Raw genomic sequence first — 26165 nt, forward strand, 5'->3', positions numbered from 1 at the left:
ATTTCTTCTTTAACTCTTCCCCTCTTCCATCCATCACCTCCCCCATCCACCTATTGTTCCCCTCATTTGGACTCGCCTATCACCAGCCAGCTTGTATTCCTTCCCCTCCTCCCATCACCTTATTCTGGCTTCTTCTCCCTTCCTTTCCAGTCCTGATGTAGGGTCTTGGCCCGTAATGTTGGTTCTTTATTCCTTTCTATAGATGCTGCCTGAGCTGCTGAGTTATTCCAGCACATTATGTGGGTGAAATGTTTAGCTTTTCACAGAGCACTGGAGAAGAGGAGTCTGAGCCTTTTTCAGAACTCTGACACAAGCTCTTGGCCTGAAACATCAACTGTTCATTCCCCAAAGTGGATTTGAGTTTGGGAAAGTCCAAGCCATGTGTTGCGAGTGAGGAACAACATGTCACTGATGCCTGTGGCCCTCACTTCAGAGAAGATGTTCTGGATTTGTTTTACAGACGAGGAATCTGGTTGTTGAGTTGTTGGAATCTGGTTCTTGCTAATGAATCATCACTAATGAATCAGAATCAGAATCAGGTTTACTATCACCGGCATGTGTTGTGAAATTTGTTAACTTCACAGCAACAGTACAATGTAGTGCTTAACATAGAAGAAGAAAATAATAATAATAATAATAAATAAATTACAGTACATGTATATTGAATAGATTAAAAATCATGCAAAAAAACAAATAATATATATTAAAAAAGTGAAGTAGTGTTCATGGGTTCAATGTTCATTTAGGAATCGGATGGCAGAGGGGAAGAAGCTGTTCCTGAATTGCTGACTGTGTGCCTTCAGGCTTCTGTACCTCCTACCTGATGGTAACAGTGAGAAAAGGGCATGCAGGATGTACTTAATAATGGATTCTGCTTTTCTGAGACACTGCTCCTTGAAGAGGTCCTGGGTACTTTGTAGGCTAGTATCCAAGATATAGCCAACTAAATTTACGCCCCTCTGCAGCTTCTTTCGGTCCTGTGCAGTAGCCCCCCCCCCCCCCACCCCGCCCCATACCAGACAGTGATGCAGCCTGTCAGAATGCTCTCCATGGTACATCTATAGACGTTTTTGGGTGTATTTGTTGAAGTACCAAATCTCTTCAAACTCCTAATGAGGTACAGTTGCTGTCTTGCCTTCTTTGTAGCTGCATCAATATGTTGGGACCAGGTTAGATCCTCAGAGATCTTGACACCCAGGAACTAGAAACTGCTCACTCTCTCCACTTCTGATCCCTATACGAGGATTGGTATGTGTTCCTTCATCTTACCCTTCCTGAAGTCCACAATCAGCTCTTTTGTCTTACTGACGTTGAGTGCAAGGACGTTGCTGCGACACCACTCCACTAGTTGGCATAGCTCACTCCTGTACTCTCTCTCGTCTCCATCTGAGATTCTACCAACAATGGTTGTATTGCCAGCAAATTTATAGATGGTAGTTGAGCTCTGCCTAGCCACACAGTCATGGGTATAAAGAGAATGGAGCAGTGGGCTGAGCTCAGACCTCTGAGGTGCACCAGTATTGATTGTCAGCGAGGAGGAGATATTATCACCAATCTGCACAGATTGTGGTCTTCCGGTTAGGAAGTTGGTTAGGAATTGCAGAGAGAGATACAGAGGCTTCACGGCAGTTTACTCATTTCCATAGATACTGCCTGACCTGCTGTGTTCCTCCAGCACTTTGTGTTTAACTCTGATCCTGTTGAAGAGTCTTGGCCCGAAACATTGACAGTTTATTCCTCTCTGTGCAGGTGCTGCCTGACGTGCTGAGTTCCTTCAGCTTTTTGTGTGCCTTATTCCACATTTTGAAAGTACGTTGTTGACTCTGTGGTGCTTTCGATATTGTTAGCCTGTTCTCTTTCAAAGCTTAAAGCAGTAAGACCAGAAAGTAAAATAATGTGTCTGCCGTCAATGTAACCTGAGCTGAATTTAATGCTGAGTTGCCATTTCTATTGTTATTGAAGACAGATCAGCTACTTATTGCAAATACTGGTTGTCTAGCCAAAAGTGTTAAGATTTTTTTGGGACTTCCTGAATAAGAGGTGTAGACATTTAGCAATATTTCAGACAGAATTAAGTTTGCAGGGTTCCACATGTGCCTCATTTCAGAGGTTTCACATATTTTGAGAACCATTTTCTGCCGTAATTTTAGAATAAGGAAGAATCTTTTGACAGGTTAAGTAACAAAATAAGGTTATGGAACAGAGCACAGCCTCGCACTAGAAGGACATCTCTTTAGAACAGAGTTGAAGAGGAATTTCTTTAGCCAGAGAGTAATTCTGGGCAATTCTGTGCTACAAACGGCTGTGGAGGTCTAAGTCATTGGGTATGTATATAGTGGAACTTGAAAGGTTTGTGATTAGTCAGGGTGTCAAAGGATACAGGGAGAAGGCAGAAGAATGGGGTTGAGAGAGATAATAAATCAGCCATGATGGAATGGTGGAGCAGATTTGATGGGCCAAGTGGATGGGTAATGCAAAAAGAGGGTGAAAAAGGAAAAAAAAAAGTGGGGGTTCATTGCCAGTTCAGAAATATGATGGTGGAGGGGAGGAAGTGGTCCATAAAACGTTGAGTTTGTGCCTTCAGGGTCCTGTACCTCCACCTTGATGGTAGGAATGAGAAAAGAGCATGTCTTGGCTGATGGGGGTCCTTAATGACAGATGTCGCCTGTTTGAGGCATCGCCTTTCGAAGGTGTCCTCAGTGCTGGGGATGCAAGTGCCCATGATGGAGATGGCTGTGCTTGCAACTTTCTGTAGCTTTTTCCAATCCTGTGCCGTGGTCCCTCAATACCAGACAGTGATGCAACCTGTCAGAATGCTCTCCACTGTAGATCTGTAAAAATTTGCAAGAGGAGGAAGGACTGTTGATGGTGGGCTTGTGTAGGAAGTGATGAAACTCAGGAGCAGAAGAGGAATTCAGGTTCATCCATGGACTTCTGCAGAGGAAAATTTTTATCCTGAACAGTTCTGTGCTAAACATTCACCCCATTGGAATTTGTAGTGGAAGGTTGTGAATTCTCCAGCCATGCACAAACCACTCCAAGGCTGATGAAGGTACAGTTCCAAAGCTGTGAGGAAAAATAAACATGACTTATGACCTTGCTCATCAAGTCCCATTGCAGCAATGACTGGTATTATCCTTGAGGTTTTTAAAGATTGCCTTGTATTTAATATACTGACAGCCAAGGTATGGATCCAGTAAAAAAAAGTACATTTATACAGAAGGGTACTGGAAAAGGGTCAGTAACATCATGAAGGGTCCCACGCGCCCTAATGTGGACAGTTTGTCATTAGGGAGGATGCTATGTAACATCCACGTCAGGACCACCAGACTCAAAAATAGTTATTTTTCCCAAACAGTAAGGCTAATCAACACCTCCACCCACTAACTCACCTGTCAACACCCTGAACTACCACTACTTTATCATGTCCTGTCTGTCACCTTATGTACAGACACTCCTGTGTCTAGTGTCACTTCATGGACATACAATCAATCTATGTATATAAGCTATCTATTTACATTTATTGTGTATTTCTATATACTATTATTGTGTTATTTTTGTGTTGTCTGATCTAGAATAACCATTATTTTGCTGTACTGGAAATGACTTGAATCTTGAATCTTGAATTTTCAGGCTAGTGACATTCCTTTAGCTGAGTTCCACCATTCTAGACTGGTGGTTAAGAACAACGGGGGGATCAAAACCAGAATCAGGTCTAATATCACCGTGAAATTTTTTAACTTAGCAATGGCAGTGCAATGGCATACATGATAAATATTGAAAACTAAATAATTGAATTACAGTAGATATATATGTATGTTGTATTTGTGCTAAAACAAAAATAATTTTAAAAAAAGGTGAGGTAGTGTTCACGGATTCAATGTCCATTTAGAAATCGGACGGCAGAGGGGAAGAAGCTGTTCCTGAATCACTGAGTGTGTGTGCCTTCAGGCTTCTGTACCTCCTTCCTGATGGTAACAATCAGAAGAAGGCATGCCCTGGGTGATCGGGGTCCTAATAAAGAACGCTGTCCTTCTGACGCACCGCTCCTTGAAGATGTCTGGGATACTATGGAGGCTAGTGCCCATGATGGAGCTGATGAATTTAACAACTCTCTGTAGCTTCTTTCAATCCAGTGCAGTAGCCTCCTCATACCAGATGGTGATGCAGCCTGTCAGAATACTCTCCACAGTACATCTGTTGAAGTTTTTGAGTGTTTTAGGTGACAAACTAAATCCCCTCAAACTCCTTATGAAATGTAGCTGCTGTCTTGCCTTCTTTATAGCTGCATTGATACGTTGGGACTATATTAGATTCTCAGAGCTACTGATACTGAGGTGAGGAATTCAATATGTGACTACTTTTACGATCCTACAAGGATGAACTCGTACTGCTGGTAAATCAATTTAATATGGAGTTGGCTCAATTATATTGTTATTGTGTTTATTTTTCCAAACTACTTCAGTAATCAATTGTGCACTTTTCAAATGTAGTCATTTGATCTGAAATGTCTTCAGTTCTGGTTGCTTCATTATAGCGAGGACGTGGAAGCTTTAGAGAGGGTGCCGAGGAAATCTGCAGGATGTCCTTGATGATGGGGAGACTTGTGTCTACGATGGAGCTGGCCGAGTCTACAACTCTCTGCAGCCTCTTACTGCAAATATCACAAGTTCTTTTCTTTGGAGGGAATCTTACTTGGGAGTGAAGAGGATAATTGATACAGGTGTACAAGATGATAAGGTGCATAGACTGAGTAGACAGCCAGAGAACTTTCCCCAAGGTGGAAATGGCTAATATGAGGGTGCTTGATTTTATGATGATTGGAGGACAATATAAGGAGGGGATGTCAGAGGTAGGTTTTTTTTATCCAGAGGGTGATGGGTATGTGGCATGGTGATAAAGTACAATAAATTAGGGACATCTAAGAGATCCTTAGATAGGCACATGGATGATTTAAAAATGGAGGGCCATGTAGGAGGGAATGGTTAGCTTGATTTTAGAGTATGTTAAAAGATCAGTGTAGCATTGTAGGCTGAAGGGCCTGTACTATGCTGTAATGTTCTGTGTTCCATGAAAACAGATGGTGAAAAGAAATGGAATATGAAGTCTTGTTTAAGAATCTGATGGCAGGGAGGAAGAAGCTGTTACTGAATGATTAGTGTGTTCCTACTTAGCGGGCTCCTATACCTTCTCCATGATGGTTGTCGTGAAAAGAGGGCATGTTCCAATGCTAGGGTCTTTAGTGATGGATGCCGTCTTCTTGGAGCACAGCCACAAAGGTTACTGAGTGATGTCACTACCTTCTCCGCACCTCACTTACTCCAACCCTTTCACTGCGGCTGGCCATTGCCATTCCTACCTTGGCACTGTCTGCCAACACTGGCATGGGCACAGGGCCCCGCTTCCCAGCATATGAATGGGAGGGGAATAGAGGGCTATGGTGCAGTTGCTGGTCGATGGGACTAGGTAGAGCAATAGATTAGATGGATTGAAGGGCCTGTTTCTGTGCTCTATGCTCCAGAGTATTCCTTCTAGTGAACTCAGCGAATTTAGCCAAGCTTATGAAAGGTTCATGGCAGAATTGCTTCCAAAATGATGAAGTAAATGAAATCTGGAAAAATGAATCCCAACCCAAGAAGGAAGGAGCGATGGCCAGTTTCCTGAGAGAGTTACTGCCAAATTTACAGAGGAAGTCCGCAGCCCAGTCATTTCCTTGGCTAGCAACAGATAGGTGCAAGTTGCCAGTTAATCTTCTGATCAGACTTAGACGGAGAATTCGATACTAGCAGTGAAATACTAGCAGTCACAAGCTAGAATCATTATCACTGACAGATGTCATGAAATCTGTCGCTTTGTGGCATCAGTACAGTGCTATTCATGGGGGAAAAACAAATATGTATACACACGCACAGCATAAGAAATATTAATAAAATTTAAATAGGTAGTACAAGAAGAGAGCAATATAGTGAGATGGTGTTCATGGATTCATTGTCCGTTCAGAAATCTGATGGCGGAGGGGGAAGAAGCTGTTCCTAAAACACTGAGTGTGTCTCTTCAGGCTTCTATTCCTCCTTCCTGACGGTAATAAAGGGAAGAGGGCATGACCTAGGTGTTGGGTGTTCTTACTGATGGATGCCACCGTTTTGAGGCATTGCATTTTGAAGGTGTCCTTGATGCTGGGGAGGGTGGTGCCCATGCTGGAGCTGGCTGAGTGTACAACCCTTTTCAACTTTTTCCGATGCTGTGCAGTGGCCCCTCCATAACTGGTAGTGACGCAACAGTTAGAATGCTGTCCACGGTGCGCCTGCAGAAACTTGCTGGAGACTTTGCCGAACAAGAGAGAAGCTGCAGGCGCTGGAAATCTGATCAAAACACAAAATGCCGGAGGAACTCAGCAGGCCAGGCAGCATCGAGCAAGAGAGAACGCAACATTTCGGGCCAAAACCCTTCAGCAGGACTGGAGGAAAAACAGCTGGGGAGTAGATTTAAAAAGTGGGGGCAGGGGAGAGAAACACAAAGTGAGAGGTGAAACCTGAAGGGGGAAGGATGAAGTAAAGAGCTGGGGAGTAAAATGGTGAAAGAGACAGAAGGCCATGGGAGAAAGAAAAGGGGGAGGAGCACCAGAGGGAGGCGATGGGTGGGCAAGGGGATAAGGTGAGAGAGGGAAAAGGGGATGAGAAGTGGTAAAGGGCGGTGGGTGGCATTACCGGAAGTTCAAGAAATCAATGCCCATTCCATCAGGTTGGAGGCTACCCAAATGGAATATAAGGTGTTGTTCTTTCAACCTGAGTGTGGCCTCATCACGACAGTGGAGGAGGCCATGGATGGACATATTGGAATGGGAAGTGGAATTAAAATGAGTGGCCACTGGGAGATCCAACTTTTCTAGTGGATAGAGTGTATTTGCTCAGTGAAGCAGTCTCCCAATCTACGTTGGGTCTCACCGATATACAGGATGCCACACTGGGAGCACTAGACACAGTATGTGACCCCAACAGACTCACAGGTGAAGTGTTGCCTCACTTGGAAAGACTGCTTAGGGCCCTGAATGGTAGAGGGGAGGAGGTATATACGGAGGCTGATATGGTGGTAGGTGAGGACAAGAGGACCCCTGTTCCTGGTCGGGTGGTGGGAGGATGGGGTAAGAGCAAACGTGCGCGAAGTGGAAGAGGTGCAGTTGAGGGCGGTGTTGATGGTAGAAGAAGGGAAGCCCCTATCTTTGAAAGCTATCTTTGAAGCTCCTATCTCCTTTGTTCTGGAATGAAGAGCCTCATCCTGAGATCAGATGTGATGGAGACAGAGGAATTGAGAGAAGGGGATGGCATTTTTACAAGTAACGGGGTGGGAAGAGGTATAGTCCAGGTAGCTGTGAGAGTCCATGGGTTTATAATAGTTGTCAGCGGATAAGCTGTCTCTGGAGAAAGAGGAGGGAGGTGTCACAAATGGACCAGGTAAACTTGAGGACAGTGTGGCACGTGGCCAAGTAGTTAGGGTGTTCGACTAGCAACCTGAAGGTCTTGATTTTGAGCCTAGCTGAGGCAGCGTGTGTGTCCTTGAGCAAGGCACTTAACCACACAATGCTCCAGTCTACCCAGCTGAAAAATGGGTACCGGCGAAAAATGTTGGGGGTCAATCTCGTGATAGACTGGCGTCCTATCCAGCCGGGGGGGTGGGGGGGGGTGAGTCTCGTACTCTCAGTTGCTTCACGGCACAGAAACCGGCATAATCTCCGGCCGGATTAGCCACAAAGGCTCGGGGCAGGACTTTGAAATTTGAGGACAAGGTGGACGTTGGAGGAGAAGTGGATGAGTTCAGCTTGGGTGCAGGAAGCAGCACCAATGCAGTCGTCGATGTAGCGGAGGAAAAGTGTGGGACGGTCACCAGTGTAGGCTTGGAGCATAGACTGTTCCACGTAGCCGACCAACAGGCAGGAATAGCTAGGACCCAGGCGAGTGCCCACGTGTGGTGAACTACATATACCTGTCTGGACACGCCCCCTGCTGACTGCTCCTGTGGCTCCTCCCACAGACCCCTGTATAAAGGCGATTGAGGCCTGAGCCCGGCCTCTCAGTCTCCAGGATGTAGTATGGTGGTCAACCACTGCTTGTTCCTTCTTCCAGTCAATAAAAGCCGATATCTCGCCTTTACGTCTCAGAGAAAGTTATTGATGGTGCATCACCATGGCTACACCTTTTGTCTGAAGGAAGTGGGAGGAGCCAAAGGGGAAATTATTTAGCGGGAGGACTAGTTCTGCTAGCTGGAGGGGAACTGGTTAGGTCTTGTGTCCAGAAAAAAGCATGGAGTTTTGAGGCCTTCCTGGTGGGGGATGGAGGTGTAAAGGGACCAGACATCCATAGTAAAAATAAGATGATGGGGGCCAGGGAACCTGAAATCATTGAAAAGATCCAAAGCGTGTGAAGTGTCATGGATGTAGGTAGAAAGAGACAGAACTAGGGATAGGGGGAGACTTTATGATGTACTAAAGACAGCTCTGAAGTTAATAAAAAAAAAATTAGTTGATAAGGGCAGGAACACTTTTTTGCCTTTTTAAAAAAAAGTGAGACTGTCTTGTGTGGTATATGTAAATGAGTCATGATCACATGTGACTTAGTGACATCTGTCTTACTGTTAAGGAATAGGTAATGGCAAAATTCCTGGAGAGTTTTGCAACTCTGCCAGAGCCTGGTAATATAAATGTGATAAATTTCCATTTTTCTGCAACTTAAAGCAGCTCCAGTTTTTAATTTTTCTTTGTCTTTGCAAGGTTATCAGCCTGAAATGCTACACCATCTTGTCTCTCTACAGGTGCTGCTTGGCCAACTGGCAATTCAAGCAGATCCTGTTCTTGTTTCACGTTTGCAGTATATACTGTATCTTTTGCTTTTGAGGAATTTCAGGACTGGAAGATTGTGTATCTTTGGGATTCTCTACTTCAACTAAAGAATCGGTACCGAGTCGGGCTCTATTCAAGGCTGAAACCAGCACATATTTGGAGACAAAAGAATTAAGCAAAAGTAGATGTTCGGCACAGGATCAGTCATGATCTCCAGTGAATGATGGACCAGGCTCAAGTAGCTGTCTGGCTTCCGTCTGCCTCTAATGGGAATAATTTGAAACCCTTTAGAATATTCCAGTTATTTTTCAATCCTACTGTCCCCAGTGCAAACAATTGAAGGGGAAAGTATAAGTTTGAGATAAATTGTTCAGGAGTGAAACATTCCACATAAAATCTATACAATAAACGTAGCTGCCGAAAAATTTACTGGTACCCGTCATAAACCCCCTAACAGCATTCCTGAGAAGTCTGATCACATTTATGTGAAATTTGGCATTGAGCTGAGTACTTTTAGAAACAACGTGGAATATTTAGTGTTGAGATCGCAAATTTCTCATAAAATAACTGAGACGGGGCTTGAAGCAGGGAATTTCTTTTGCAAGACTTTTGGTGGTTCCAATGTATTATCTTTTGTAAATCCAAAAGATAAAAATTAATTGCAGGGAAAACAAGGGAGCTGGGAGATAATTGGTATATATTTGTTTTAACTTTTAAATGAGGCACATACTTCTGATGTATGCCATTTATGTCCTTCACATTAATGCACAATACATTAAGTAAACAACAAAGAATACTTAAGCAATATATTTGCATTAATACTCAAATATTACTGAAATATTAAATACACAAAAATATACAACACTCCTCTAGAGGAGTGTTATATATTTTTCCAGAGGAAATCGGAATTGTACTCTGAACTCCGATGCGCTAAGCGTCATGCTAACCACTACACCTCCTTGGCGCATGTGGGGGTTCTTGATCATGAAATTTCACTGATATCTTCCATTATTTTCTCAACTATTACTATTAATCCAAAATATATTTAGTTCCAAAAATAAGTGTCTAATATTTGGCAGCATAACTAAAAATAACAATATCTTTTTTGCCCTCTCAGAAGTGCATTATTCATGGATAAATCTTGATGAATTCCATTTGGGTTTTCAGTAAATGGTCATTGGATCTGGTCCCAGTCTGAGGAGCAATTGGCATCTGCAAGCTAAGTCTTTCAGCAGAAATAATTGGGCAGAAAGCAAGACGGGTTATCTCACAGATTTTTTTTTCATTGGGCTCAAGATGTGCTGCCCTCTACCACTCCTCCCTGCTCCACCGCAAGTCAGCTAAGATCTCCCAGATAAGACCTGAGCTAGAAAATGTGCAGCCACTCCACAAGCTGTAGTCAGCAACCACTTTATAATGGACTTCCTCTACCTAATAAAGTGGCCACTGAGTGCATGTTTGTGGTTTTCTGCTGCTGTAGCCCATCCACTTCAAGGTTCGGTGTGTTGTTCGGAGATGCACCACTGTTTTAATGCGCGCTTACTGGAGTTACTGTCGTCTTCCTGTCAGTTTTAACCAGTCCGGCCATTCTCCTCTGAGCTCTCTCAATAACAGAGCATTTTCATCCACTGAACAACTGTTCAATGGATGTTTTTTTTTGTTTTAGCACCATTTTCTGTAAACTCTAGAGACTGTTATGTGTGAAATTCCCAGGAAATCAGTAGTTTCTGAGATACTTGTATCACTCTATCTGACACCAACATTCATTCCATGGTCAAAGTCACTTGGATCACATTTCTTCCCTGTTCTGATATTTGGTCTGAACAACAACTGAATCTCTTGACCATGTCTGCATGCTTTTATGCATGATTGTCTGATGAGCTATTTGTATTAATGAGCATGTGTACTTAATAAAGTGACCACTGAGTGTGTAGATTCACATTCAAGGACACTGCAACTCCTTCTCAGTGTTATTTATGTACATTATTATTTGCAGGATTTGTCATCTTTTGCACATTGGTAATTTTTTCAGGCTTTGTTATTTATAGTTTTTAATACATTTTATTGCATTCCTTTATTTTCCTTTTAAGGCCTGCAAGAAAATGAATCTCGAGGGAGTATATAGTGACATACAAATCACCCTATCTGGCACCAACAATCATTCCACAGTCAAAGTCACTTATATCACATTTCAAAGTTCAAAGCACATTTATTATCGAAGTATGTACAACCTTGTGATTTGCCTCCCTTGTAGGCAGTCACAAAGAAACCCCATAGTACCCATTAAAAAATAGAAGACTGTCATCACCCAATGTGCAGGAAAAACTATCATTCAAACAATAAAAATAAGCAAATTACATTGAGAACTGAAGTTCACGAAAGTGAGTCCACAGCCACGAAGCCAATTCAGGAACCCATTAGTTGCAGGCCTCAGCCTCAGTTCAGCACAGAGGCGAGTAAACCTCATGGAGCAGCGAGTTAAATAGGCCAGTCCTTCACCTCTGCCCCGACACCCTGACATTTTCAATCTGGCCTGGTGCTTAAATCGTCCAAACCACGGGTTGTGCCTTGCTCTCCTGCCTGGGTCCTCCCACCTCGATTTGACCTGCACGCACCACAATGCAAACGTTGTGCATTTTTGAGACTTCAGTTCTCACTGCAAAAGTGCTAGGTTATACAGACGGTTTTAAAGCTCAGCAGCCCCGCCCCCCCCCCATCTTCTTCCATTCTGATGTTTGATCTGAACAACTGAACCTCTTGACCATGTCTGTATGCATTTATGCACTATGTTGCTGTCGCATGATTGGCTGATTAGATGATTGCATTAATGAGCAGATGTACTTAATAAAATAGCCACTGTACTTAATAAAACTTTGATAATAAATTTACCTTGAACTTTGAAGTAATTTCCTGTTAAATTATCATGCTGACACATGAAGGGAATTTGCATGCAAGTTGAATTACATTTCCATATGACCATAAGACATTGGAGCAGAATTTGGCCACCTGACCCATCGAGTCTGCTCTACCATTCAATCATGGCTGATTCTATTTTTACCCCTCCTCAGTCCCACTCCCCGGCCTTCTCCCTGTACCCTTTGATGCCGTGTCCAATCAAGAACCAATCAGGCTCTGTCTTAAATACACCTGACGAGATTCACCACCCTCTGGCTAAAGAAATTTCTCTGCATCTCTGTATTAAATGGATGCCCTCTATCCTGAGGCTGTGCCCCATTATCCTAGACTCATCCACCATGGGAAACATCATTTCCCCATCTGTCTAGGGGTTTCAACATTTGAAAGGTTTCAGTGAGATCCTCTCTCATCCTTCTAAGTTCCAGCAAATACAGACCCAGAGCTATCAAACGTTTCTTGTATGATAACCCTTTCATTCCCAGAATCATCCTTGTGAACCTCCTCTGGACCCTCTCCAATACCAAAGATGAGGAGCCCAAAACTCTTCACAATACTTAAGGTGAAGCCTCACCAGTACCTCATAAAGCCTCAGCATCACATCCCTGCTCTTGTATTCTAGACCTCTTGAAATGAATGCTAACATGGCATTTGCCTTCCTCACCACCGGCTCTACATGTGAGTTAACCTTCAGGGTGTTCTGCACATGGACTCCCAAGTCTCTTTGCATCTCAGATTGTTCAGAAAATGGCCTACACATTTATTTCTACTACTTTCTGACAACTTTCAAGGGGAAATGAGCTCTGGTTTTGCTGTTGGGTCATTGTTGCTTGTGTGGTTCTGCTGGGCACTGTGGGAATGCCGTGTTGGCACCAGAATGTGTGGCAACACTTGCGGGCTGCCCCCAGCACATCCTCGGTTCGGTTGTTAACGCAAATTACGTATTTCACTGAATCTTTTGATTTGATATGATAAACAAATGAATCCAAATCTGAATCATGTCACTTACACTCAATGGCCACTGTTTCGGTACCTCCTGTGCCACTTGACTGCGTATTTGTGGTCTTCTGCTTCTTCAGCAGTTCCTGAGAAGTGTGGCGACATGAGCGGGCAAACCTCACTGATCTGAACAGAAGCAAGTGACTCATTTCACAGTATGTTTTGATGTATGTCTGATAAGTAAACCTGAGTCTGAGATAGTACAAACTCAGCCAGCTCCCCTGGTCCTACTGTGCTGCAACTTGAGACAAATCCCACTGAGAGAGTGTGTGGAACACACTGCTGGGGTGCTGGGAGAGCGAGATACATTAGACACACTTCAGAGGCTCTTTGATGGTACATGGACTCTGGACCCCCACCATCAGGTCCAGTACAGTTATTACCTCTCAACCAGCAGGCAGTTGGATCACCCAACTTCACTCACCCCAACACTGAACTGTTCCCACAATCTATGGACTCACTTTCAAAGATTCCTCATCAGATTTTTCTCAATTTAATGTTTGCTTATTATTACGACTTCTTTGTCTTTGTTTTCTTTTTGTATTTGCACAATTTTTTTGCATTCTGATTGCTTGTCTGTGGATTTTTCGTTGATTCTATCTTGTTTCTTTGTATTTACTGCAAATGCCTGCAAGAAAATGAATTTCAGGATAGTATGTGGTGATGTGTATATAATTTGGTAGTAAATTTATTTTGAAGTTTTTCATTTTTTTTGAACTTGGAAAGGAAAAAAACAATCTTGTTTTTTTTTTGTGCAGGGAGAGGGGTTTGGGGGTTAATGTGCGGGATCAGTTTTGTTCAATTTTTATTTTGTGCGGGTGGAGGGATTTGGGGGTTGATGTGCCTGATCAGTTTTGTGCAATTTTCTTTTGTAGGGAGGAGGGATTTTGTGGTCGATGTACCCGATCTGTTTTGCTCGGTCTTTGAGCAGGTGGAGGGATTTGGGGGTTGATGTGCTTGTTCCAGTTCTGTTCATTTGTTTTGCAGGGTGGTGGGATTTGAGGGTTGATGATCGTGTTTCCTTTCTTTTCTTTCTTGGTTTCATGGCTACTCGGAGAATTGAAGAATTTCAGAGAAACACACACAAAGTGCTGGAGGAACTCAGCAGGCCAGACAGCATCTCTGGGGAAAAAAGTTTAGTCGACGTTTCGGGTCAAAACCCTTCGGCAGGACTGGAGAAAGAAAGCTGAGGAGTAGATTTGAAAGGTGGGGGAGGGGAGAGAGAAATGCTAGGTGAAGGTGAAACTCGGAAGGGGAGGGGTGATCCTCCACTGCCAGGATAAGGCCACACGTAGGCTGGAGGAACAACACCTTATATTTCGTTTGGGTAGCCTCCAACCTGATGGCATTAACATTGATTTCAAAAACTTCTAGTAATGCCTCCACCCCCCCTTCACCATTTCCCATCCCCTTGTCCCTCTCTAATGTTATCTCCTTGCCTGCCCATCACCTCCCTCTGGTGCTCCTCACTTCCCCCCCTTCCCCCCTTCTTCTTTCTTCCATGACCTTCTGTCTCTTTCACCAATCAACTTCCTAGCTTTTGCTTCATCCCTCCCCCTCCAATTTTCACCTATCGCCTGGTGTTTCTCTCCCCCCCCCCCATCCTCCACCTTTCAAATCTACTCCTCAGCTTTTTTTCTCCAGTCCTGCCGAAGGGTCTCAGCCAGAAACATCGACTGTACTTTTTTTCCACAGATGCTGCCTGGCCTGCTGAGTTCCTCCAGCATTTTGTGTGTGCTGCTTGGATTTCCAACATCTGCAGATTTTCTCTTGTTTGTGAAGAATTTCAGAGTTGTACACTTTAATAATAAAATTGACCTTTTGAACCTTTGAAAAATGGAGGCCAATGCTATGTGGGAGGGAAGGTTGATTTTGGAGTAGGTTAAAAGATCGGTGCAACATTGTGTGCCTAAAAGGCCTGTACTGCGCTGTAATGTTCTATGTTGTATGAAATATTGTTTTGCAAAGACATAAACTTTACTGTGTGTTACAAAAAAAAACACAAACAAGAGATAACGGGGTAGTGTTCATGGACGATTCAGAAACCTGATGGTGGAGCTGAGGAAGCTGTTTCTGTATCATTGAGTGTGGGTCTTCAGGCTCCTGTACCTCCTCCCTGATGTAACAATGAAGAGAGGGCATGTCTCAGATGGTGAGGGCACTGCCTCTAACAACATCATCAAAGGAGGAGAGGGTTGTGCCCATGATCAATGTAGCTGAGACTTCAACCCTGTATGGCTGTTTACTGTTTCTTGTGGTTACTTGTAGTTGTTTGAAAGTAGGTTAAGGTTACCTCCTCTCTTTTAACCTGAGCCAGTTGGTGAAGATTCACAATTAATGAGACTGGAACCTGAGCCCAGATCCCAGCGAGGCAGCTCTCAATCTGTCTCCTGTTCTTAGACTGTAGCCAAAGCCGCTTTTCATAATATCCATTCCAACATGTCGGTCCATGGTTTCCTCTTCTGCCATGATGTGGCCACTCTCAAGTTCGAGGAGCAATACCTCATATTCTGTCCAGGTAGCCTCCAACCTCATGGCATGAATATCAATTTCTCTACCACCCGGTAATTTTTTCCCTCACACTTTCCTCTTCTTCAGTTACCCATTCTGGCCTCTTGCCTCTTAACTACCTATCACCTCCCCTTGGTGTCCCTCCTCCTCCCCTTTCTCCCATGGTTCACTCTCCTGTCAGATTCCTTCTTCTCCAGCCCTTGACCTTTTCCACCTGTCACCTCCCAGCTTCTTTCTTCGACCTGGCTTCACCTATCGCCTTCTATCTTGTCTTCCTTCACCCCCACCAACTTTTTTTACTCCGTCATCTTCCCTGTTTCTTTCTGGTCCTGATCCAGGGTCTCAGCCGGAAATGTTGACTTTTTGACATTCATTTGAATGTTGACGTTCACTTCCATGGATGCTGCCTGACCTGCTGAGTTCCTCCAGCGTTTTGTCTGTGTTGCTTTTCATAAACTGTTTTCCACTGGAATGAGCAGAAAGCACTTCATGCTCTTTGCAGTCTAGCTTGGCCTGGGCTTATGCTAACAGTGATTCCCTCCTTGCTGCTTTTCACAATAGTTCATTGTCTTTGCAGGTATTTAACGTTGCACATCACCAACCAAGGGTATAAACACTGATTATACATGTTTTCAGTTTTCTTGTAGACTAATGTACCCCCGGGGAAAAAACCTGGCCAATTCCAATTGAATGAGCAAGAGGCTAATGTGCTGTTCTTGGCTTTTGAATTCTTATTGCTGGAGGACGACATGAAAAGTATTCATTTATGATGGTCAGAACTATGGAAATAAAGTATTGTGTTTCCAAACTAAAGGCCTTTTATCACTTGGTCGATTAATTTTATATTTCGCCACATGCTTCTGTTTTGAAATCTGCCTCATTGTTTTACATCAAGGCCACCGACGTTGCTGCTTCTCTCTTGAACCCATCCAGCACAAAGTTTGCTGTGTATAACTACTTTACTGCTTATGACGACGTAGAAGCGGCCAGACTTCAAGAGTAATCTACTTGCTGCAGGGAATTTAGACGGACGCAAACACGAGAAATGCTGCAGATGCTGGAAATCCCGTGCAACGCACACACACAGAATGCTAGAGAAACTCGGCAGGTCAGGCAGCGTCTCGGGAGAGGAACAAACACTCAATGTTTTGGGCACCGAGACTGCAAAAGTCAGAATGAGAATGGAGGAGGGGGCGAGAAGTACGAGATGGCGAGTGATATGTGAGAACCAGGCGAGGGGAAAGTTTAGTGGGTGGGAGCCGGGAATGAAGCACGAACCTGGGAGGAAGGTAAAGGACTGTGACAGAACAGGTTGGCAATGCTAATTCTCCCGTTAACCTGGCCCCGGAGTTGATCGCTCCTCCTCGTTCTGTCCCTGGTCTACTTGCCCCCAGTAGTTCACACACTTTGCCCTCCCTTCTGCAGTTCTTGGGAGTTCACTATTTACACACCCCAACAGTAAAACAATCGCCAACTTGGCCAATCAAAGCAATCCCTTCAGATTTATAACTCATAAAAATAAGAATTCTAGACACAGGCAATCCAAAGTTTTTTGTTTATTTTCACTCACACCATTACATCTGTTTGTAGACAGCAGAATGGCTCCCATCGCACACATTACCTCTCGAATGGAGAATGCATTGGCATGGAATGGAAGTGCGATGAAGTGGATGCCTGTGGAGAATACTCAGAAGAAGCAAATTGTAGTGTTGGGGGAAAAAAATACTCCTTCCAACAATGATCAGTGAGGCACAGAGAGATCTGTATTTACTGACAAGTGCCTTTATTGTTTAAACTAACAAGTAGGTGAATTCATACACTAAATACCTTGTGTGCACACCCGCTAAGTATCCCCGACTCTCCTGAATAGTCAAAGAATAGCAAAGGTATTACCCGGGAGTTTATGCTGTCCAGGTTAACCTCGTAGTCCCAATTCACTTGCCACGTGCTTCACGCAGGGTCGCTCACGCTTGTATCTGCGATGGTTATTCTCCGAAGTTACCGCTGCCAGCACACACGGAGCATCCACTTTTATATCCATTCCTCATCGATTCAAATATTGCATTCCGGTGTCGTTGGCCACAGGTCATTTGTCGGACCTTTAACACCTTGTTATTGGCTCTGCTCCAAGCCAGCATCCATTTATTGCCCTCATCCCATCAAGTGACAGTCGACAATTTATGGCTCTTTGTTCTCAATCAGCAATGAGCTCAGGTCACTCCAGGAAGGCACAAACCGCAACATTCGCGAACCTGTATATTCTATCCAACCAAAGAACAACTCAGAAATAACTTCTTCTTTGGAAATTATCTCCAGTCCAGCAGATTCCCTGAAGTATCATTGTGTCTTCCTTAAAACATTGATCGAGCCCAGCATGTCAAGCTCACAAAATGGCAGCCTCCATCCCCAAGTACAGGGCAAGAACAAAGGCAATTAGTCTGTGTGCTTCCACTGTCCTCGATCCATTTGAATTCACTGATTTGTAGACTGTTGTTCTTTCTGGGCAACAGTAGATATCCCACTGAAGCCCTTTCTTGTATGAGGTATTTTCAGTTCGGTGGCAGTATGGGAAATGTGGTGGAAATATGATGGGGGAACGACTGTGGAGACCAGTCCGATGAAGATGGCTACCCTGGTTCAATTCCTGTTCCTTCGAGTCATGGCCCCAAAAGACCCAAGGGACAGTTTGGGGCGTCCTAAAATAATGCCTGGGTCAGTGGGAGCAGGCGCACTACACCCTACACAGGCATCCCCACTGGTGGATTAATTTTATATTTTTTATATCTTTTATATTCATCTGAGCATGTGGACACTGATCCGTGAGTTTAACCGATGCATTTGTTGTGGAATGAAACTGTGGGATGTTAGAATCCCTGTTTAAAATGCTCTGCTTCCGCGTCTGAAATAATTATTATGGTCTCACCACATGATTATCGCCACCCCCAGACCAGTAGTAGAATTTCCTGGCCCTTTTAGGCCAGCCTCAAGCAGATTCAAACACTCAGTCTGGCTTTGCTAGAGAGGTTGGAGTAGACAGCTGGTAAATAATGGTTTATTTATTTATATTGAAAAGTTGAAGACCAAGTGTGTTGTGGAGAAAGCCTCTGTATATTTGTAAATTTTTGTTCATGCGTGGTTTTTTGCATTTGTCTACTTGTAAATGTTTTTCTTCACTTTTGGGCAGCTTTAGCACTCCCTTCTCCCCCCCCCCTCCCCCCGAAGTACTAAATAAAACCCCTTTCTTTTCCCAACTGGTGACCCTCATCGGGCATGCTCACCCACACCTGATGGTGACATGTGAAAAGGCCTGGGATAGAAGGAAGCTGAAAGGAGAGGGGAGTGGACCATGGGAGAAAGGGATGAAGGAGGGGCACCAGAGGAAGGTGGTGGACCTTTACCACATCTCATCCCAGATTCTCACTTTATACCCCCTCCCCCACCCACCCACCATCCCCCTTACCGGTCTTCACCTCTCACCTTATAACTTGTACTCCTTCCCCTCCCCCTCCTTTTTATGTTCTGTTCCTTTCCAGTCCAGATGAAGGGTCTCAGCTTGAAATGTCAGCTATTTATTCTCCTGCATAGATGTTGCCTGACTTGGACAGACTTGCAGGATATGACAGACATAATGTTAAATATAATTTAATAGTTTTAACAGATATAAACTGACCCTGTGCCTTCCGCTTATTAAACCCGATAGCTGGACTTAGGAACCTGCTTTATTGACGTCTGGGTTTAGTTGTCAGCGTTCCATATTTGACTTGGTAAATTGTAGGTTGAAATGCAACTCTGGGGTTTGAGCTGATTAATCTAGGCCGACATGGATTCAGATTAATTTAATTAATTTATTTTATTTAGAGATACAGCACAGTAACAAGCCCTTCTTGCCCAACGAGCCCATGGCCCAATTGTACCCATATGATTAATTAACCTACTAACATATACACCTTTTGAATTTGGTGTCCTTCTGACACAAAAGCAGAGATCTGAGGGAACATTGGCCAGGTGGCTGAGTTTGCGAAAATATGCCAAGTCATCTAAAACTTGTATAGAAGTGTGGTGGACGGACTATATAGGCTAATGGCATCATGGAAACACCAAAGCTCTTGAATGGAAAAGCCAACAGAAAGTCGTGGATATGGCCCAGTCCCATCACGGATAAAGCCCTCCCCACCATTGTGCACATCTACATGGTGCGCTGTTGCAAGAAAGCAGCACCCATCATCAAGGACCCCCACCAATCCCTTTCGTGCCTGCAAGAAAATGAATCTCCGGGTAGAAAGTGGTGATGTATATGACTGAGGCCCTCCAATGGTCAGAGGCAACCAAAGATAAAACTGTCTATGTGATGCGCATGCCAGAACAGTACAGTATGGAGAGCAAGCTGCTGCCCGTGCAACAAACTCCCCCTCTCCACACCACTGCTGCCATCAGGAAGGAGGGTCAGGACCCACAACACCAGGTTGAGGAACAGTTGTTACCCCCTCAACCATCAAGCTCTTAAACCAGAGGTGTTAACTTCACTCGCCTCCATAACGGAACTGTTCCCACAACCTGTGGACACACTCTCAAGGACTCTTCATCTTTTGTAATTTATTTTTTTTATTGAAGTTCATCAAACAAACACTTCCATAAGATGTATTTCAGACATTGTACATATATATCATATAATCACTTCATCTCATGTTCTTAATATTTGTTGCTTATTTATTTATTATTGTTCTTTTAGATTGTTTTGTATTTGCACAGCTTTATTGTTGTCTTTTGCATATTGGTTGTTCACCTTGTGTGTGGTCTTTATTAATTCTGCACTGTTTCTTTGTATTTACTGTGAATGCCTGCAGGAAAATGAGTCTGAGGGTAGAATATGGTGATATATATGATTGAGGCCCTCTGTTAGGCAGAGTCAACGAAGGATAAAACTGTCAATGTGATAGGCAAGCCAAGTGCACAAGACAGGACAGTACAATATGGGGAGCAAGCTGTTGCCCATGTAGCAAGCTCCCCTTCTCCACACAACTGATGAATCGAAGGGAACGGCAGAGACCTATAGAGTTTGGCACCAGTGGTGTCACAGGAGTTGCCAGTAAGTGTTAAACTCAATGTAGGGACTCCAGCTCCAGATTTTTCCTCGGGATTTACTTCCAAAGCCTTCCCCATGAGTGGGTAGACCTGCGAGGCAACAGAAGTTTGAGATCAGAGTTTTCCTTCTCCTAGTTGAGCTGCCGACCATGCTGAAGTCCAGGAGCTGGTCTTGATTGTCAGAGGCTATTTGAGGGCATGGAGAGTGGGAGCTTATTCCCCACTACCTTCCCCGCTATGACAAACTCAGAACCAGACGGGTACTTTGATAATAAATTTACTTTGTACTTTGAGTGTAAAGCTTGTCAGATCAGTGTCAAAGAACCAGTGACACAACACTAATAATAGTGCAGAGCTCAGAACAGTTTTGATGACAAACAGAGAAATTGTACAGTCCTTGTACAGGATTCCCTAAAGATTAAAGGTTGAGTCAGTAGTAAGGAAGGGAAATACAATGTTAGCATTCATTTCAAGAGGACTAGAATATAAAAGTAAGGAGGAGATGCTGAGGCTTTATAAGGCATTGGTCAGACTGTACTTGGAATATTGTGAGCAGTTCTGGGCCCCTCATCTAGGAAAAGAGGGTCCAGAGGAGGTTCATGAGAATGATCCCCGAAATGAAAGGGTTAATCTTTGAGGTATGTTAATTGGCTCTGGTCCTGTACTCTTTGGCATTTAGAAAAATGAGGAGGGATCTCATTGAGAGCTATTGAATATTGAAAATATCTCGAATATGGAGTGGATGATGATGGTTTCAATGGTTGGGGAGTCTAGGACCAGAGGGCAGACCCTCAACATACAAAAACATCCCCTTAGAACAGAGATGAGGAGTTAATTCTTTAGCTGGAATGTGGTTAATCTGTGGAATTCATGGCCACAGATGGTAGTCAAGGGCAAGTCATTGGGTATATTTAGAGCAGAGGTTCATAGGTCCTTGATTAGTAAGGTGTCAAAGATTAAGAGAAAAAGGCAGGAGAATGGGGGTTGAGAAGGCTAAGAAGTCAGCTATGATGGAATGGTGGAGCAGACTCGATGGTCCGAATCGCCCAATTCTGCATCTGTGTCTCGTGGTGCATTATTGTGCTGAAGTGGAGTATTGCGTTCAAATCCAATGGCCTTCTCATCAGAACGATGTGAAGGCTTTGGGGAGGTTCAGAGGAGATTTATGAGAATCCTTCCCGGCTAAAGCACAATGGTTACAAAGATAGGCTGGATAGACAGGGGTTGTTTATCACAAAGTGAAGGTTGAGGTCGGGTGGGGGGGGGGGGGTGGGAGTGAGGGCGTCTGGTAGAAGTATAGGAAATGTTGAGAATTTTGAACTATTTAGTGGAGAATCTTCTCCATGATGAAGTGGTTTAGTACTAGAGGTCACAGTTTAAAATAAAATAGAAGAGATTTAATAGTGACATGAGATTTATTTTGTGTGGCAAACGGGGGAATCTGAAACACTGTACTATAAGTACAGATGGGGTGAAGGCAGGCTTCTTTGTGTCTCACACAAAATGCCAGAGGAACTTGGCAAATCAGGCAGAATCTATGGAAATGAGGCAACAGTGAATATTTCAGGCCAATACTCTTCACAAGGGCTGGCTAGGAACGGGGAAGATGACAGAATAAGAAGGTGGGGGGAGGGGAAGGAGGACATACTAGAAGGTGATAGATGAAGCAATGTGGGTGGGGGGATGATGTAAGAAGCCGGGAGATGATAGGTGGAAAAGGCAAAGGGCTGGAGAAGAAGGAATCTGATAGGAGAGGACAGTGGATCATGGGAAGGAGGAGGGGCCACCAGTGGTGGTGATAGGTAGGGGATGAAAGGAGGTTAGAGGGCAGAGAGGGAAATGGAAGACAGTTCCATTGTGGCTTGAAGGAGGGAAATGGGCAAAAATGGTGACATTGCAAATTTATGTAGCGAGGGCCAGAGAGTGATACTCGAGAGTTGTTCTGGTACAGAGCTTTCACAGAAAAGACGGGTCATATGGCATCCTTCAGTGCTGTAACCATTTTGTGATTGCTCAATTAAATTACCAGAAAAAAAAAACATTTATTTATGCAATCAACACTTATTTGTTTGCTTTTTAGGTATGGTCAAAACTGCCTCATTCAGTTTGAGGATTTTGGTAACGCCAATGCATTTCGTCTATTGGACAAGTACTGTAACAAATACTGCACCTTCAACGATGATATCCAGGGTATGTTTTTATTTCCTTTATGAACCTAAGTGATTTATTGCACGATGATACGCGAGCTTGAAAGCATAGTGAATCAAATATAGATTACCCATAGAGTGATTGATGGGATTTTATTAGAACCTATCCAGATCACTGATCTTTTAACACACACAAAGTGCTGGGAGAACTCAGCAGGTCAGGCAGCATCTATGGGAAAGTGTAAACAGTCGATGTTTCAGGCAGAGAATCTGCATAAGGACTGGAAAGAAAGATGAGAAGTCAGGGGAGGAAGTGTGGGGCGGAGGGTTGGAAGAAGCACAAGTTGGCAGGTGATAGATGAAACCGGGAGATAAAGGGCTGGAGGAGGGGTAATCTGATAGGAGTGGGTAGAAGATCATAGAAGAAAGGAAAGTGGGAGGAGCACCAGAGGGATGTAATGGGCAGGTACGGAGATAGGAGGGAGAGGGCAACAGGGAGGGGTAGTTACCAGAAGTTTGAGAAATCGATGTTCATGCCATCAGGTTGGTGACTACTCAGATGGAATATAAAGTATTGTTCCTCCAACCTGAGTGTAGCCTCATCAAAACTGTAGAGGAGGCCATAGACTGACATATGGGAATGGGAAATAAAATTGAAATGGATGGCTACCAGGAGATCCTGCTTTTTTTGGTTGATGGAGCATGGGTGAATGGTGAGGTGGTCTGCCGATCTACGTTGGGTCTCACCGATATACAGGAGGCCACACTGGGAGCACTGGATACAGTAGATGATCTCAACAGGCTCACAGGTGAAGAGTTGCGTCACCTGGAAGGACTGCCTGTGGCCTTGAATGGTAGTGAAGGAGCAGGTATAGGGGCAGGTGTGGCACTTGTTTCGCTTGCAAGGATAAATGCCAGGAGGGAGATCAGTGGTGGAGGGGGTGAAGTGAGAAGCTGTGAGGTTATGGGTAGAAATGGTAAAGGACTGAAGAAGCAGGAATATCATAGGACTAGATAGTGGACCACGGGAGAAAGGGAAGGAGGAGGGGCATTAGAGGGAGGTGATAGGCAGGTGAGCAGAAGTGAAGGGGTAAGAGCTTCTCATTTCATCTTCCCCCCTCACCTGGCTTCACCTATCATCTTGTAGTCTGCATTCCTTCCCCTCCCCCACCTTCTTATTCAGGTTTCTTCCCCCTTCCCTTCCAGTCATGATGAAGGGTCCCGACCCAAAACGCCGGCTGTTGATTAATCTCCACAGATGCTGCTTGACCTGTTGAGTTCCTCCAGCATTTTGTGCGTGTTATTCTGGATTTCCTACATCTGCAGAATCTCTTGTGCTACTGATCTTTCAGTCTCATTTGGGCTCTTCAATAGATCATTGCTTTCTATATTCATTTCCTCATTAATGGCCCCCACTTACTATCAGTTTTTTGAACACCATTAGTATATAGAAAAGTTCCACGGTCATATACATTTATTAATAATTTGCTATTAACTTAATATTATTTGTGCTTATTTTTTATATTACTTGTGCTAATATTATTTTGTGACTGTATGTGCTATCTTAACTATATGTGCTATGTGATACTGTATTTACGAGCTTCCAGTAGAAGTGGTAGAGGCAGGTTCGATATTGTCATTTATTTAAAGTAAAATTGGATAGGTATATGGACAAGAAAGGAATGGAGGGTTATGGGCTGAGTGCAGGTCGGTGGGACTAGGTGAGAGTAAGTGTTCGGCACAGACTAGAAGGGCCGAGATGGCCTGTTTCCGTGCTGTAATTGTTATATGGTTATATGGTTACTGCGTTTTGCGCCTTGGCCCCGGAGGAGTGATGTTTCATTTAGCTGTATACATGTGTACGGTCAAAAAACAAGTAAACATGAACTTGCAATACTCAAATAATGTGGTGAGCATATGTTTTGGAAAATGCTGTAACGTTTGGCTAATAACGATTAAATTCGAGATCAAAATGTGTAGCTTCCTTTCTGAGGATGATTAATTGTGGTGAGCAAAATTTCCTCTGGATCACAGCTAAACAAAGATGGTGTGAGTAGAGTGTCGACAGTTCTTGGTTCTCTTGGAACTGGGTGCCTTCATAGGACTATTCAGAAGAATGCATCGTGCCAACATTGCCTTGTTTGGATACTGAAACTGGGATTTTATTAGGACAGCCTCCAAATATTGTTCCACAAAAGAATCTGCAAATGCAGGAAATCTTGAGTAACAGACACAAAATGTGGGAGGAACTCTGCAGGTCAGGCAGCACCTATGGAGAGGAATAAACAGTTGATGTTTTATCGACTGTTTATTTCCCTCCATAGGTGCTGCCTGACCTGCTGAGTTCCTCCCACATTTTGTGTCAGTTTCACATATTGTTATCTACCATTAAATACCAGAAATAAAGTATTGTTGCAATGATTTTCATACACACTGGGGAATTGAAAACTTATCAATAATGGCACATTTTAATGTAGTTCAAGTTGAATTATCATTCAACCATTCAGAGATGTACAGCCAAATGGAACAACTTGGGCCAAGGTGCAAAACATAGTCCCAACAGTCACACACAGCACATAGTTATGATAGCAGAAAATCATACAGTCGCAAAACAAATAATAAAGCCCCAAGGTCCTGTGTCATGGTCTGTAGATTGATGGTGCATGGGATGTTGTCCATTCTATCTGCAAGAACAAGCATGCAGCAGTTCCTCAACATGCACTCATGCAGCTGCAGCCGAATGCAATGCAGCATGTCTTGCACCGAGCGAACACTGGAGGGCAGCACCAACAGGAAGGGCCAGCCCTCAAACCAGCAGAGATTCCAGTGTATTCTCATAGGCCTGTGTTCTCTCTCGCATTGCCTCTGGCATATCCCCTCCTGGACGGCTACAGTGGGTGGCATTGCGGCACGAGGACCTGGTCGGCACAACAACCAAGGGAGCGTAGATGCCAATACTAGAATATAATTCAGAAATTTCCTGGACAAAAAGTCAACCCTTCCAAGAGCAAATACAGTTGGCCATCCCATGGACAATGGAGATGGGGTCAAGTGTATAAAATAGAAAGAAATGAGAACGAGAGGGCTGACTTAAAGCATGAGGTTTGAAAACTGTTGTGATTTAGTGGAAGGTATAGATTTAAATATCTAACTTTAGGAATATTACCCACTGTAATATGTTGGCACACCGCAAGGGTAAGTTACCTGAGAAATTTACTATATTAATATATTTAACATTGCACAGTTTTGTATAACTGCCTGAATATTAAATTTCAAAGTTTTGAAGTTTCAAAGTACATTTATTCTCAAAGAATGTATAAATTATACATTCTTGAGAGTTGTTTCCTTATAGGCAGCCACAAAGCAAGAAACCTGAAAGAACCCAATTTTAAAAAAAAGTCCAACAGCTGATGCACAGAGAAAGCGGAGAGAAAAAACACAAATCATGCAAACAACAGAAGTGAACAACAACATCCTGAACTAAAATGAGTCCTTAGATCGAACCCTGGAGTAGGCCTGTAGACTCGGTATCAGTCCATTATATTAGTGCACACAGAGCACAGCAGCTGGGGCTGTCTTCATAGTCTCAACACCATGGAGAGAAGAGTGACCATTGCAGAGAGCGAGCAAAATCTGCTCTTGCCTTCGATCCCGACACCCTGTCTTTCCAGTTTAACTGG

General features: G+C 43.7%; 1 protein-coding gene across 1 annotated transcript in view; it reads left to right on the forward strand.

Moving 5' to 3' along the window:
• The window catches only part of me1 (malic enzyme 1, NADP(+)-dependent, cytosolic), a 404589-nt gene that overhangs the window by 244824 nt on the left and 133600 nt on the right, over positions 1-26165 (forward strand). The window contains exon 7 of the mRNA XM_073055771.1: positions 22419-22528. Within this exon, the coding sequence (XP_072911872.1) occupies positions 22419-22528 (110 nt within the window). The remainder of the gene's footprint in view (positions 1-22418; positions 22529-26165) is intronic.

Source organism: Hemitrygon akajei, chromosome 9, assembly GCF_048418815.1.
Source record: "Hemitrygon akajei chromosome 9, sHemAka1.3, whole genome shotgun sequence".
NCBI classification, from domain to species: Eukaryota; Metazoa; Chordata; class Chondrichthyes; order Myliobatiformes; family Dasyatidae; genus Hemitrygon; species Hemitrygon akajei.